The sequence below is a fragment of the Eurytemora carolleeae genome, unplaced genomic scaffold (assembly GCF_000591075.1).
Source record: "Eurytemora carolleeae unplaced genomic scaffold, Eaff_2.0 scaffold310, whole genome shotgun sequence".
NCBI classification, from domain to species: domain Eukaryota; kingdom Metazoa; phylum Arthropoda; class Copepoda; order Calanoida; family Temoridae; genus Eurytemora; species Eurytemora carolleeae.
Window position 1 is genome coordinate 261,614 of NW_019396216.1, and position 16,207 is coordinate 277,820.

General features: G+C 32.8%; 2 protein-coding genes across 2 annotated transcripts in view; both read left to right on the top strand.

The window, feature by feature from the left end:
- Positions 1 to 1,723: 1,723 nt before the first annotated feature.
- LOC111698374 (uncharacterized) lies at positions 1,724 to 8,652 on the top strand. The gene is made up of 11 exons (XM_023468691.1): positions 1,724 to 1,728; positions 1,801 to 1,843; positions 1,979 to 1,994; positions 2,390 to 2,631; positions 3,247 to 3,327; positions 3,745 to 3,800; positions 4,919 to 5,002; positions 5,638 to 5,671; positions 6,429 to 6,505; positions 7,727 to 7,853; positions 8,102 to 8,652. The coding sequence occupies exons 1-11, from the start codon at positions 1,724 to 1,726 to the stop codon at positions 8,201 to 8,203; spliced, it is 867 nt and encodes a 288-aa protein (XP_023324459.1). The 3' UTR covers positions 8,204 to 8,652.
- Positions 8,594 to 16,207, top strand: part of LOC111698364 (muskelin) — a gene marked incomplete in the record, with an annotated part of 13,983 nt that continues 6,369 nt past the window's right edge. Inside the window, 8 exon segments of the mRNA XM_023468681.1 lie at positions 8,594 to 8,727; positions 9,332 to 9,394; positions 10,849 to 10,919; positions 11,351 to 11,406; positions 11,926 to 11,998; positions 12,902 to 12,975; positions 13,844 to 13,913; positions 15,418 to 15,509. Of these exon segments, the coding sequence (XP_023324449.1) occupies positions 8,594 to 8,727; positions 9,332 to 9,394; positions 10,849 to 10,919; positions 11,351 to 11,406; positions 11,926 to 11,998; positions 12,902 to 12,975; positions 13,844 to 13,913; positions 15,418 to 15,509 (633 nt within the window).

A 16,207-nucleotide genomic window follows, 5' to 3' on the forward strand; every position in this document is an offset into this window, starting at 1 on the left:
AGTGCAAGCTAGGGTTAGACTGTGTCCCAGTCAAGAAATGTTCTCTCAAGCTAACAGATTTTCTTCCAAGGACTATTCTCTAGGTTGGATCTAAGCTAAAAAGTAACATCAAGCTACGAACTGTTTGGACATTTGGTTAATTCTTAATAAATTTTACCGTGGAACACCCTTCCTTTCTTATAATCTATCTATCTATCTATTAGGACATCCCAATAACACAAATGTTACCAGGAAACCACCCCTCCCGGCAACCCTCCGCCTCGCCTTAATAAAAGCAACACTTTGTGACTAACCGAACCTGGACTAGTCTAATCAGGGGGCTTCCTGGCGGTTGTTGCTATATTTCAGGAAGAGAGGCGGGGTTCCACATTGGGTTCCCTCAGATTTTCACTTTATTTATCAATACAATGATGAATGACTTTCGATTTGAATTTTGATTTATTTGAAGCTGTTAAATAGATAATTAGATAAACATAAACATAGAAGTCAAGAGAAGCTGTCATTAAAAAGCTTATCTTTGTTTACTTGTAACAATCAAAACCTAAATAAAAAATCGTCTTCAATCTTCATTGTATTAATAGAATCGCCTACCACTGTATTTAATTAGTTATATCAGTTTACAAGTTTAAACAAAGGAAACCATATTAACAGATTTTAAAAAAATTAACTGAGCTGAAAAGTAATTGATATTTTTTTTAGTATCACATGTTCTTCAAGACCCTGTTAGTCGTTCTAGGTAATTATATGAAAACTTTAAATTGTGGTTCAAATTTTATTTACATTATTCATGGGGAAAAAATTTATCAAATATGGTGGATTTTTAGGTGTTAAAACCTTTAAGTGGTCAATTAAAACCCCGTATTTTAAAAAGGAATAATGTTTTTTTAAAAGAATTTTTCAGTATTTTAAAAAAATGTATCCAGTTTTTCTTAATTTTAATCTAAGCTCTTTTGTAGTCTCAGATGTACCTCTGTACGTTGTACAATACATACATTAAAATATACAATATCAATGCATAATTTACAATATACATAAAGTGTGTATAGGCTTTTTAGCCCACTAAATATAGTTCAAATTTTTCTAAAAAGTGCTTCATGTAGGTATAATGTTCACAAATGGGGGGTCGTCGATGAAACATTTTTCTCTGAAATGCCGTTTTTTCCTTCAAAAATGGACTTGGTATTCGAAAATGTGCTCGGTCTCCTTTTTAAAAAAAATTCAAATAAAAAACAAAACAAAAACAAAATAGAAAACGGCATTTTAGAGGAGCGTTAAGTGAGTGAAAACGCAATTAATATCTTCGGAAATGGGACTAGAAACATTTTAGAATATTATGCCATATTTTGAAGGTTAAAACGGCATTTTAGAGAAAAATGTTTTATCCACGACCCCACCACACACACACATTTGCGGACATTTTACATAATAGAAGCACTTTTAACACAAAACAATGATGTTTATTAAACACTTTTTTCAGAGACCCCTTGTAATGTATATGGGTATAATGCGTAGGTTGGAGGGCTTGAATTGAAAAAGTCTCAAAAGTTTTAGTATTTTTTCAAAGATTTATATTTTAGTGTATGGTGGGTGAGACGGGTCCTCAATAGAAACCCTGAAATGGTTTTACAGTTTTTGGATTTAGAACCTAACCCAAGGTTCTCTACTGACAGAGATTTAAGAGTTGGGAGTAAAGGTAGGCTTTAAATATTATTGGTATGTATCAATGGAGTAGCAAAACTTAAAAGAATTCTGTGTAGCCATATAAAGTTTGCAAGATTAAATTAACTTTTGGTTAAAAAGTATCAAAAAGGATGAAAAAATAACTTGCCCGGCGAGACTAATTGTTAAAAATAACCAAAAACCAGTTATATTTCATCTATTTTTCATTTCAAAGACTAATTTCTTTCCCCTCTCATATTTTTTTTAATTGAAGAGGAAACTTCAATCTGCTTTTCATAAAAGGTACTTTTAATGAAAGGTACTTTTAATAAAAGGTACCGAAAGAGAAAAATAAAATGATCAATTACTATCGTGTTTATTCAATTTAGAATTCTGATTACATTTTCTTTGTAATCAGGGTTAAACATGTTTGTAATCAGGGTTAAACAGGTGTGTTTATTTTCTCGAAAAATTTCCCCTCCCCCCTCCCCCCTCCTTTAAGAATAAATATTTTTCCCAGAAGTTCTGTATAAATGTTTAGTGTTTTATTCGTTGAATTGGGGCAAAATAATAAGTTTTAGGGGAAAATGAAAATATTAAAAAGAATGAAAAAATGTTGCCTTTTTGATGTCAAATTGTTCATTATATTTCCCAGATCATCTTAAAATCTTAAAATATACACCCCTGGTCAAGGGAAATTTCTTTTCTTTTATATAAACAAATTTTACAGGAAAAGGTTTGTCCGGAGCAGAAAATAGTAAACTAAAAACACTATCGGACGAAGAGAGACGGAAAGAAAGAGAAAAAGAAAAAGAGGAAAAGGAAATTAAGAAGAAGAATTTCATCAAGAAAATATTATTGGAATGCCAGCCTTTAGAGGGAACACTGGCAGAAGAGTATTTAAGAAATATCCGCGGGATCGAGAAAATTTCAGGAGAAAACTTGAAATTCCATCCAGGATTCACAACTAGGGTAACTTGTTTTATTCCATCAAGTATAATTTCAATGCTTAGGATAGATTCCAATATCCATCTGATCCGTCCTGTGGAGAAATGAATCCGTCTGCATGCAGCTTACAAATCATAATAATAATGATAATAAAAATATCTTAAAGTTTTACTAGTTTAATTTTATTATTTTTTTGCTTATTAGTTTACTCTGCACTTTTATGAGTTGATCAAAACCCATGAGAGTTCTATCTGATGTTCCTGTCTCTTAGAAATTCATATTTTGTGTCAAATACAAAAATCGGTTTATACCAAATTTTGTATAAAAATTGTAGGTTTGAACAGATCATATTCATATATTAAAAATTGAACAAAATTTAAACTAAAATAATAATTGGAGCAAACCTAAGTTACTTAGACTCCTCTGGGATATCGTTGTTTTCAGATTGGTTGAATATGATCTGTTTAAGCCTACTATATTCATACAAAATTTGGTATATAACGATTTTTTATGAATTTCTCGAGACAGAATCTTAAATAGAACTCGCAAGGGTTTCGAACAACTCCTACGTAACTTAGTTTTTAGCCTATACCCCCTTCATTTTTCCTTTACAGTTCCTTTAAATCCGAATTATTTTAGACGAAAACGGGAAAATATATAAAAGTTCCCGGTTTAGTTGCTGTTGCCTCCCACCCTCTCTCCTCATCTCAAAATATACAGGTCTGACAAACGACGATGGACAATGGGAATATTTCCATAGTTTAAAAGGGTCACATGAAATTACAACTACAGTGCCTTTAATTCAATTGATTGAATTTCAAAAATTGATTGATTTATAAAAAATTGACCCGTTACGTCGAAAGGACTCGCGGGAAAAGTAAAAGGAAAAACATATGTGTGATAAAAATCGGGCTAATTGAAACTTTGTGCTATACAAATAATGCCCTTAGCAATCCCTGATTTAATTTGATTTAATTTGTTTTAAGATCAATTTACTAATCAATGGATTTATTTCACATAAATTGCTTGATTTAAGATCCGTTGACGCAATTATAAAAGTTAATTGAATTGATTTTGTATTTTAAATCAGCCAATTGATTTTGGATGAATTCATTTATTTTGATTGATTAATTTCAGATAACGTTTTTGGATCCGCTCACTGCAAATAAACATTCTCAAGTTTTAGTTTCTAGGTAAGAAGAGATTTGATATAGTCTTTTTTTGCAACAATGATTATTATACAATTTTGCTTGTAAAGTTATTTTAATAAATCTAAATTTATGAAATTGACGGAAGTTCTTAACTAATGTTAATTGGCAGGAAAAATTTCAGCTTTGGGTCAATAATCACTAATCAGTAACATTACTTTAATATATTCTCTGAAAAGTTACCATTTTTTGGTATAGTTTCTTGGTATAGCACATACATTAAAAACTAACTTTTTATAATTTCGCAGCATTTTCTGTTTCAGTGGTTGATTTTCAACAAAAAAATGTTAAGGGCAAAATATTGTTGTTTAGCCGACCATAATTTTTCCACAAAAAAATTGGCCTAATCAGTTAAATCGAAGTGACGAATTGGACAAAAAAAGGACACACACATATATACAGGCAACGCAAGGTTATAAAAAGATAAAACCAGTGCTTAAGATCCATGTCATTTTGATGCGATTCCGGATTCTGGATCGTCTGGAAACAAAAGGTATCCGGATCCGGGTAATGACCATTTCTTAAAGATTTTTTTAACAAAAAAGATTTTTCAAATAATTTTTCTTACTTTTTTTCGCTGATTTTTTCATAATCTCTTTTTTGTTTACAGTATTTGGTTGATATTTCCCACCTTGAATATATTTTTGCAAATCCGTATCCAGGTGATCTAGGAAGCCAAAATGTTTTAGATCCAACGAATCCAACGGATCCGGATACTAAAAACACAATATAAAAATAAAAATGTAAAATTTCGCGGACTTTTTCAGTGGAGGATTTAAAAATGTTAGGGGGAAAACGTTTTTGTTTAACAGACCCGACCTCTTTCCTGAGGTCTACGAGTACTGACGTATAGAACATAAACAATCATTCAACGCAAATTTATCTATATCTATATAATAAACCAAGACATTCATATATATGTTGCGTATAGCCAAACGACTGAACCGATTGGGCTGAATTTTTTTAGGACACTCATGGGTGGCCGGGGGGGGGGGGAAGGGGGTCTTATAGGCTAGAAAAATCGATTTTTTTGTTTAAAACAAAAATTCCACGGACAACGCCTGGCCCTTCAGCTATTATAAAAATAAAATTTTATTTTTAAGACGAACCTATGGCGGATTTAGCTCAGGTGGAGTTTCTACTTTCTGCACAATTTCAGAGGGAAAGTCAGATGTTACATATGTCAGGTAATCAGTCATGTTTTTATAGGATTATCATTTATCAACTGATTAGTTGGTTTATTTGCACGTTCGTGGATTTATTGATTGATTGATTGATTGGTGGATTAATAGATTTAATTGATATGATTTGGTGGATTGATTGATTGGTGGATTAATAGATTTAATTGATATGATTTGGTGGATTGATTGATTGGTGGATTAATAGATTTAATTGATATGAATTGGTGGATTGATTGATTGGTGGATTAATAGATTTAATTGATATGATTTGGTGGATTGATTGATTGGTGGATTGATAGATTTGATTGATATGATTTGGTGGATTGATTGATTGGTGGATTAAAAGATTTAATTGATATTATTACGTGGGTTGGTAAATTGATTGATTGGTGGATTAATCGATTTGATTGATATGATTTGGTGGATTGATTGATTGGTCGACTGATGAATTTGATTGATATGATTTGGTGGATTGATTGATTGGTGGATTAATAGATTTGATTGATGTGATTGATGTGATTTAGTGGATTCATTGATTGATTGATAAATTGATTTGATTGATGTGATTTGGTGGATTTATTAATTAATTGATTTGATGGATGTAATTTGGTGAATTGATTGAATGATTGATCCTTGTTCAGTGAAGGTGTTGAGACGGGACTTTCTTTACTTCAGGTTTGTTTTGAATTGTTTTATTCTCAACTTTTTCATCCCGTAGATATTATTTGTTTTGTTTACTTAGCTTTGTTTTGAATACCGGATGGACCGGGAAAATTATTTATTTTTACATGTTCTTCCAGTGCTTAGGATCAGGATCCGTTGGATCCGCAAGATTTTGGCATCCTGGATCCAGATCCAGATTCGCAAAAATATGCGGATCCACCAAAAACTGCAAAAAAATGTTACTCTCAAAACCCAAATCTGAACTAATGTTAAAACAGTTATTATAAAATAATCCTGATTTCTGAATGGTTCATCAAGGTTTAGCATAAAAATAAACGAGAAGATTCGCAAAAATATGCGGATCCACCAAAAACTGCAAAAAAAATGTTACTCTCAAAACCCATATCTGAACTAATGTAAAAAGAGTTATTATAAAATAGTCCTGATTTCTGAATGGTTCATCAAGGTTTAGCATAAAAATAAACGAGAAAAAAAAGCTTAAACTCTGCTTTGTTAAAAAAAATTCAGTAAATTTTAAATAAATAGCGTGGATCCAGATCCATTTTTTTTCCAGTGCAGATCCAGGATCCGGATCCGTATCAAATTTAATTGGATCCTAAGCACTGTTATTCCAATATGACGTCAAATTTTAACAAACACATTTGCAATATTAAAAGTTCTACAATTTTCGTTTTTGTGTTTTGTGAATCGGACAAGCCACGCTTTAGCTTCACTTGAAATTAAGTCTACAGTCCCTTTCCTGCTTTAGGTTCGGCCTCATGCTCACGTGATTGCTTGTCTCGGGAAGCATAATCTGCCAAAGCTAGATCCTCAAACTACTCATCAGTAGGTTCATTTATTGAATTTTAAAATATTTAAAAAAAATTTTTGGGGAAAATTATAGATGCGGCTATTAAGGAATGAAGGAATAAGGATGATCTTGGGAAGGGGGGGAGGAACTAGACATAAATTGCAAGTTGTTCTACTCTGGATGGCATTTTTACCTAAAAATTCATTTATTTCACACAATTCAGGGAATAAAACCATGAAAAAATAATTTAAGAAATTTAAATCTTATTAACTTTGTGTCTACTGTATAGTGACCTCATTTCTTAATTTAAATCAAGTTTTTTCATAATTTTCTATCATGATCATTTGTCATTATAAATTTGGCACGAAACTGTACATTTGTCTTTGGGAAGTTGTAGCTTTCCGTCTGCGAAAGATGCTTTATTTGGGAAGTTACATATTTGGGAAGTTGTTTCTTGGCAAATTCCATTTTTGGGAAGTTTTCTTTGGGAAAATTGCATATTTGGGAAGTTGTTTCTTTTCAAATTCCATTTTTGGGAAGTTTTCTTTTGGAAAATTGCATATTTGGGAAGTTGTCTCTTGGCAAATTACATTTTTGGGAAGTTTTCTTTTGGAAAATTGCATATTTGGGAAGTTTCCTGTGCGCTCATCTTACTCTTGAACGGTAGCGCGGGGGCAGAGTCAGCTGATCAACTAAGAGGGGTAAAGGGGCGGATATTCTCTTGGAAAATTACATATTTGGGAAGTTTTCTTTTGGAAAATTGCATATTTGGGAAGTTGTTTCTTGGAAAATTACATATTTGGGAAGTTTTCTTTTGGAAAATTGCATATTTGCGAAGCTGTCTCTTGGTATAATGATGTGGATGCGGATCCGCACTGGAAAAAAATGGTATCCATATTAAATTCTTTGTTGTTGTTTTTTTTTAACAGAAGAAAAATTTAAAATTATTTATCGTCTTCTTTCTCGTTTTTTAATGCTAAAGCTTAATTTACCATTCAGAGATTATGAAACTTTTGATAATCTCTCTTTTTTTTTAATAGTTCATATCTGGATTTTTAGAACAAAAGATATTTTCTCCCCTTAATTTTTGCGGATTCGGATCCAGGAAACCAAAATGTTACGGATCCGGATCCAGGAAATCAAAATGTTGCGGATCCGGATCCGGATCCTAAGCACTGGAAAAATTTACTTCAAAAGTATTGCAATAATAATTCCTTCCCATCCCTGAGTTTTAATATGTATCTGTGTGTTTTTAGTAAAGTTGTATTATTGTGGGATAACGACGGCCTCGAGGTGAAATCTGACAAGGTCCTCCTCAGGAGCCTCGAGGTCCTCAAGAATGGAGGGAGGAGAACATATCTTCTGGTTCCCCCGCTACTTCAGGTCAGGTTGGGCATCATTTGTTTCCCACTAAAAAAAGTTTAACATATTTCTAAGTTGTATGATATTGAATGCATTAATTTCAATTTGCAAATGTCAACCTTTTTACTTTGCACAACTTTATGAATCTTGAAAAAAGATGAAATTTAGATAGACCTCTCAAATTTTTATGGAGACTTTTGAAAGCCAAAGAAGCCTGATTCCTGAATGTTTAAAAAACAGTTGAAAATGATCCCTAACCTGAACTCCAGGGTAGAGAGAAGACTGATCTAAATGATATACTCCTGGAGCTGGGGGTTGAGGGCCTGGAGGATGTACTTCAGAGTTCTCTACGCAGAGTAGAATTACGATAATTTTTTCTCATTTCTTGGATCCTAGAAATATTGTTTGTGACTACCATCCTCCCTTTAAAGAAGGGATGTAAGATTCACAACGGTATCCTAATGCATCGTTTATATAGGCTGTGAATTGGTTAATTCTCATCTAGTCCGCCATTGTTCACGCGGGAGAGAATCCACAATTGAAAATAATCAATGTTTAGAAAGTAAACATGGTTTTCTTTTTCATTCTAGACAAGAAAAAGCTTTTAAGGATATCGTTGTTAATCGGACATGTCATCTATAAATGAAGGGTCCCTTGGAATTGCATCTATGTACAACGTATATTGTACACTTCAGTCTCTTTAAAAGTATGCCAAGATATTCTTTCAGATTGGAATCCCTGTTAAACGGGTTCCTCCTTTTATGAAAAGGTTTAGATATATTTCTTTCTGTTTTTTATATACAATAAATATTGTTTCAGAGAAAATGGGGAAGAATGAGCACAGCTCCGAACTTTCCCCGGGAAAGCTCACGTATACAATACATTCGTGCACAAGGTGAACTATATAAATTCATTATTTTTTTAATCGACTTTAATTTTATAATCAAGTATTATTTAAACCGGTTTTTTCATCAACTTTCTTTTCAGTCTTTTTTTAATCAACGCTTAAATGCTTAAAAATGCACTGCACAGAAGGCGTTTTAGTTCAGGGTTACTCAAAAAGGATGAAACTTCAGAGACGACTGTACGGAATTTATTCAATTTTTAAAACTAAATTGTCGTCATTACCATTTTTTGCTTACCCGAAAGGTATACAAATCAGACGCGTAGTGGAGGTTTAGCCTAGGGGGGTGCACTTATGGCGGCATTTTTTTGTGCACCCCCCTAGAGAACCGGTATTAAGAAATAAAAAAGTTTAAAATCTATACTAATCTACCTGAAGACTATTAGTCATCTGACTATAATTACCAATCATACCATTATAAAATCTAGTAGTAAAAGAGCAAAAACCTTTAAAAAAATATATTTTTTATTTTTATCATATTTGCTATTTGTCTCTGGCTCTTGGGGGGGCCTAGGGGGTGCATGTCTAAGGGGGCACAGGGGTACCGCCCCCCCCCCACTACGCGCCTGATACAAATGATGTATTTAATGTTTAGTCATTCCAGCAGCTATGTTGCTCAGAATATTCTGGAAAATAAACCCTCAGAACAATCTTCAAGGTACACGAAATTTTCCTAGTTAAACAAAATTTTCGGATAATACCAAACTTGCCCCAAAATTATTAAATGAAAGTAACCAAAATATATTACAAAACTGTCTAAATAAACTTTTTAACTCGGCTGAAACTTGGGGTATGATGTTCAATCTTGATAAATGCAAAGTAAAGTCAAAAAAAATAAAAGCCAAGAAAAAATAATGAAGGGATAAAATCTTCTTTAAATGTCCTTCATTTTTAAATTCGTAAATATTCGATGTAATATTATCTGCGCGAATATTAATGTGATATATGCATATGCATATATGCATGCGCATGCACTTATGAATATCATAACAACAATCTGAAATTTTCTTATAAACTCCACCAGGAGTCCTGAAAATAATCAAAGCATAAAAATAAGAACAATAATTTATCAATTTATTAATTTTAATATGAAGAAGTTGCCCCGACCATCTAATATAACTCGCAAAAATGTCATAAAAAAGTAAAGGCAAATAATAGGGGACTGTTGACGTTATTTCAAGTGACCTTCCATGAACGGAATCGCATGTCAGATTAACTACGGTATCCTTTAAACCTTTATCTGAGTAACAATGAGAAAAATATCGTCATTTTTCTATCTTGTTGATTTCTTCATAGTTTCTCCTACATGAATACGCAAGTCAATTTTGCATCAGTTTTTAGCTAGAAAATCTAGGACATCTCATTTATCGATGATCAGACAAGGTTGCAATAGTATCGAATATCGATGATCAGACAAGGTTGCAATAGTATCGAATATTGATGATCAGACAAGGTTGCAATAGTATCGAATATCGATGATCAGACAAGGTTGCAATGATATCGAATATCGATGATCAGACAAGGTTGCAATAGTATCGAATATCGATCCTTGTGAATCAAAGATAAGGATTACAGAGTTACTTAAAATTTCGTTCAAAGTAAGGTTGATCAATATTGGAATTGCGTTTTCACTTAAAAAAAATTGCAATCAACAACAAAAAAGATTCTCAATCGTCCAGACGGTTTCAAATTGACGATTTAATATCAGAGAAATATCGGTAAAACCCGCTTAAAAAAATATTCTAAAAATTTTCATGTTATTCATCATTTCCTTGGAAAAATGCTAAAATCAAATCTGAAAATTGGCTTAAAAATATTGAACAAGCTAGAGTTAGAAAACTTATCAAAAACATTAAAAACTTATAAAACAGACTTTTGGACCGTTATTTGGCTATAACTTCTTTAATTTTTATTCAAAATGGTTTATTCAAAATTCAGCATTAAGTTTCCAAGAAAATGATGTGTCACATTAAGAAGTCAACTCGCAACCGTCATTTTAAATTATTTTTATTCTCAATATTTTTTTAGTGGTATATTGCTCCGACCTCAAGTGGGTGGTTGGTTGATTGCTAAATATAGTGAACAGTCCCTTTCATAAGAATTAATATTTAGATGGTCCTCAGAAAGCAATCATCCTCCTCAATTTATTGTTCTTAGACTAGATAAACCGGCAATAGTTACAGGTATTGTAATATTCTAATTCAAATCCATTTCCCCCTTCCCACCCCTAGAAAAAGTTGGGGCGCCCGCGCCACTAGAGGGATAGCTTAGGGGACACATTATAGTCCTTTTAACTTTATTTATTTAAAATAAAATCAAGAGTTTGAAGAAGAAAAAAATTAAACATTTGAACACATTAATATTAAAGTTCAGGAACAAAGACAACACATTTATTTTTATGACATTATATAGAAGATAGTTCACAAAAAAGATAGATACTCAATTTTGAGGACCAAATGCAGTCTGCACAAAATTTAGTGACACAAAGTGTCAAATTGCCCCCCAGTCCCCTTAAACTGTTAAAATTCATGTTTTTATTGTCATTGTACTTAGTCGTAAAAAGTTTGGATGATAAAAAGATTTTAAAATGATTCTTCAAATTTGGAATTGTTAGGAATTCTGTTTGGAAAATTCGAGAAGACGCATGTGTGCAACCTGAAGAAGTTCAAGGTAAAAGTTAAGATCTGGAACTACAGCCATTCTGATAATGTCTATCCTCTACTTTTCAAAAAGGGTGGGGGGGGGGTCAGGGGCCCTCAATTGAACTTTCTTTTCTATTTTTGTGGATCAAACAAGGAATAGAAAAAAATTAAGGGTTCTGTTGGGAATCTTAAACCGCTGTTTTCCCTTGGAAAAGAAATATCAATTTTGCTAAATTGAATATTTACTCTTAAAGGGACTGCAGACGTTATTTCAAGTGAGTCTCCATTCATAAAAAGTTATGTTGGTATCACAACGATACCCTTTAAAGCTTTGTCTGATCAATAATGCAAGAGAAATTCATTATATACTGATTGATAAATTGAGTATTTCCAACACTCTAGAATTGAAATTCTAGAGTGTTATCAGATTTAAGGGTACCATTGTAAATCGGGCATTGTCATCTTTACATGGAGACTTGGAGAGTCATTTGAAATTAAGCTTACAGTCCCTCTTAATTAAGAATTCTAGTTATTAAAATAATAATAGGTGTTTGGAGGTCTAGATGAATCCAGTTACATAGAACTACTGGAGAGCGGGTTAAAGAACAACAGTTCTCCAGGTTATACAGTGGGACCCTTGAACCTATGGTACAGGAAGACGACACTAATGTAATCTTATGTTTGATGTTGATTTACAGCAAATAGTTTTACCAGTATTTTGATAAACATGTAAACGAAAATGGGTCTGTGTACACTGCACAACTACTGTGTTTTCAATATTTATTGCTCTCTTCAAAATCATAAGTTGAGTCCAACAGTCGTCTTCGGATTTCACTGATCTTAGTGTACATTTAATTAATTTAGTTTGGCTATGCAGGGTTTATTGGGCTTATGAAATCTGCATCTATTAGAACTGCTTTTTATTCAATTCCAATTCATTCTCTTCTTAAAAAATCATTTTGCCCCCAACCAGAGACCGAATTTTAAGAATTTAAACCGCGTCGCTGATGTCTCGAAACACTGAAAACAATTTGAACTGCGTCTAATATTTGAGTTGTTGCTCATATTCTTTAAATTCGGCCTCTGGGTCTCTTTTTTTTAATAGCACAGTGATCAACTGTGAATAAGAAAATTTACTCGATAACATACTTCATACACTGCGTTGGCGAGGAGCGTCGACCCCTATTTCATTGAATGATGGATTGTCTGCTAATAATAATAATACTAATACTAATACTAATGCCCACTTATGGCTAGAGTTAGGCTTCTGGAAAACCAGTGCAGTGCAATATATTGGCTTCTTCCTTGGATTTACAAAATACGCATTTAATGCAATCCACGGATCCGGATCCAAGGGCCTTAAAAAATATCAAACAAATCATGCTGAAAAACGGTCTAATCTCTGAAATAGTAAAGAAAAATATGTTAATCTTGAAGTAATGGATCCGAATCCGCATCTAAAGGAAATTGATCTTATGTACTGCTTTAAAAGCTTATTGCTTTAATATTTGTTTTTTCTTTAGATAGTTTTAACTTGAAGTGTGAACTGAACCAACATTATTTTCCTTGTTCATTTATCAAGATTCAGCCTATTCAGGTCAGTTTGAAAATCCACTATGGCATTTAAAGGGACCGTAGACGCAGTTTCAAGCGATCCCCTCCATTTATAAACTGGCGTGTTTGTTTCAAAACGATACCCTTTAAAGCTTCGACTGATCAAGAATCCAACCATGATCAGTCAAATGTTAGATCAAAGGTAATTCGGACACGTCAATCCACAACTGGAGGGTCACTTGAAATTAAGCCTACAGTCCCTTTACGCTTTAAAAATAAGCATATTTCCTGAGCTGGCCTCATACTATGTTGGTCTAAATTCAGATCCTCTTCCGGATATTCCTGATACAAACTAAACTCTTTCCACCTTTCCTTAGTACTACTATCATCATAGTTCCTCTCCCTAGTTCTACTTTCATCATAGTTTCTCTCCTTAGTTCTACTTTCATCATAGTTCCTCTCCTTAGTTCTACTTTCATCATAGTTCCTCTCCTTAGTTCTACTATCATCATAGTTCCTCTCTTTAGTTCTACTATCATCATAGTTCCTCTCCTTAGTTCTACTTTCATCACAGTTCCTCTCCTTAGTTTTTCTTTCATCATAGTTCCTCTCCTTAGTTCTACTTCCATCATAGTTCCTCTCCTTAGTTCTACCTTCATCATAGTTCCTCTCCTTAGTTCTACTTTCATCACAGTTCCTCTCCTTAGTTCTACTATCATCATAGTTCCTCTCCTTAGTTCTACTTTCATCATAGTTCCTCTCCTGAGTTCTACTTTCATTATAGTTCCTCTCCTTAGTTCTACTTTCATCACAGTTCCTCTCCTTAGTTCTACTTTCATCATAGTTCCTCTCCTTAGTTCGACTTTCATCACAGTTCCTCTCCTTAGTTCTACTATCATTGTTTTGTTCAGTCCTGGGGCTCCAGTTTCAACTTCACTGTATGGTATGTTGAGCTAATAGGAGATCAAAATCCTACGTTAGGTAGGAAAATTTTAATTAATGTTTTTTATATATTAGTCATTTATGAATCTGAATAAGGGGTAAGGTGAAAAATGTTGATGAAAAAATAGTCCGCTTGAAGTTCATCTATATAATAAAGCACTTAGCTCATATAAAGGATGTACATAAAAAAGGTTCTACTTATTTTTTGAATTCTAGAGCTCCCAATATTGGCAATAAAATCTTGTGAATTCATATTTACCTAAAATTGGTTATAATGATACTAGTCCATGCAAAAAAATCTGATTTGGAAATGATTTAGTAGTTGTTTTTGGACATCTGCGACCCTGTTGAAAATTACAGCGGCCAGCTAGCTGTACAGTAGACACATCGACTCTATAAACCTTCTAAACTTAACAAAGGTTCTTATTTGTGTTCATCTACTCCTTTTCTTTAATTATGTTTCTCTTCAGGGTTGACAGGGCAGGGATTATATTTTATCTTTATCTAGTTTACTTTTTTTTATGACATCAGCAGATCAGCTATTAAAGTTGCTTCATTTTGAGGTTTCAGTCACTAAAGAAAGCTGTTCAGCTTATTACCATATTTTCGCTGTGAGCATTAAAAGCTTTAAAGTTTTATTTATGATAAGGAATGTTGCCATCGCTTCCTTTAAATATCTTAATTACTTAATTTGGACACCTGAACATGAGAGGAATCTTTCTTGATTTGTTAAGACTTTTCCTTGGATTGGGACTGGGAATATCTGAAATAAGTTTACTTCCACTCCCTTCCAAATACTTAGACAAATAGCGCCATGACTTCATATTTATTCTTTTATGCGAATATATACTTATTAAAGATTATGGTTTTACAACCTGGCAATCTGTATTCGGCTTGAAAAAGTTTTTGATACTTTTAGCATGTTGGAAAATTAAAACTTCTGAGCAAAGTCAGTTCTTGGACTTATTAAGCCACTTTTTAATATAGGATCTATCTTTGGTCAATGCAAACCTCTTCCTTATGTGTATGTCTATGATTTGGAAAATGTTCAGCTTAATATTCTTAGATTTACTTTACATAGTTCAGAGAAGAAATGGTAGGTGGGAAACTTTTTAATGTACAGTGTACACCCTTTATATTTGTTCGTATATATGTCAGCTATAGCTAACCAAACGGCTGGACCGAATGAGCTGACATTTTTTGAGGGAGCCCTTAAATACCCCAGAGGTAAAAGTCATTTTTTTATTTAATGCGAAACGCTGGGCACTTCAGCCAGTATGTAATAGTAATACGTATTTAATTGTAAGTTTCCATTTAAGAGATTTAATGTTTATATTGTTGCATGGAAACAAAGAGATGCGGTCTATTTGTTTACTTGTAAACTTGTAATTAAAAAATCTTGTTAGAAATCAAAACTTGAAAGGAAAAGTCGTCTCTTCATTGTATTGATATAAGCGCCGACCACTGTATGTATGCTGATTGTATTGGTGGATTTTCTTGAATAAAATTGACAAATAAGTCGTAAGCTGACCCCTCTGTTTAGTTCAAGAGAGTATAGACTGGCAGCAGAAGAATAAGGAGAGAGAGGCAATCAGACTCTGTCTTAAACATTTTAGAGAACGTAACTATTCCGAGGTTAGTTAGGAGTTTAACCCATTTTCCTTATATTAGATACTAATTAAATGGATGTAGTAAAAGAATTTACCAAAGCTGTGACAGTTTGAAGTTTGCCATTTTTGCTGGGATGAAAATTGAAAATCAATATAATGGAAACATTAAAAGACAAATTTATCTTTGCACGTACAAGACGTACAATCACATATTTTAAAAGTTACAAACTGTAACGGCTTAAAGGAAGTAGGACGACCCCCCCTCCCCCCTGGAAAAAGTTAGTCACAACAAGAAAAAGGTGGTTCTTTCTTAGCCCCTTTCAATTTATTTTTTAAGAAAAGATTAAAAATAATTTGCCAGGGGGCATACACAAGTCGTCACAATCAAATCATATCAAAATTTGCATGAATATACTTTTCTTCATCCGTGAACTTGAAATGCGGAATTATATTGCAGGCAAATAACGAAACTAAAGTCAACACCTTTTTTAAAAATATTAACAATGAGGTCTTACTCATTGTTAGTAAATAAGATATGCAGAATGTAGATTGTCATTTTTTTTAAATATTAACGATGATTTTTTTCTTATTGTTAGTACATTAGATATGCAGAATGTAGATTGTCAATTTTTTTTAAATATTAACGATGATTATTTCCTCATTGTTAGTAAATTAGATATGCAGAATGTAGATTGTAAGGTCCTATCATTGTTTGTTCAGTCC

Excerpts from the sequence above, each read along its gene's own strand:
- LOC111698374 (XM_023468691.1), top strand. Across the intron at positions 5,003-5,637 it reads TCAGATGTTACATATGTCAG|TGAAGGTGTTGAGACGGGAC; the intron begins GTAATCAGTCAT and ends ATCCTTGTTCAG. Across the intron at positions 6,506-7,726 it reads GATCCTCAAACTACTCATCA|TAAAGTTGTATTATTGTGGG; the intron begins GTAGGTTCATTT and ends GTGTGTTTTTAG.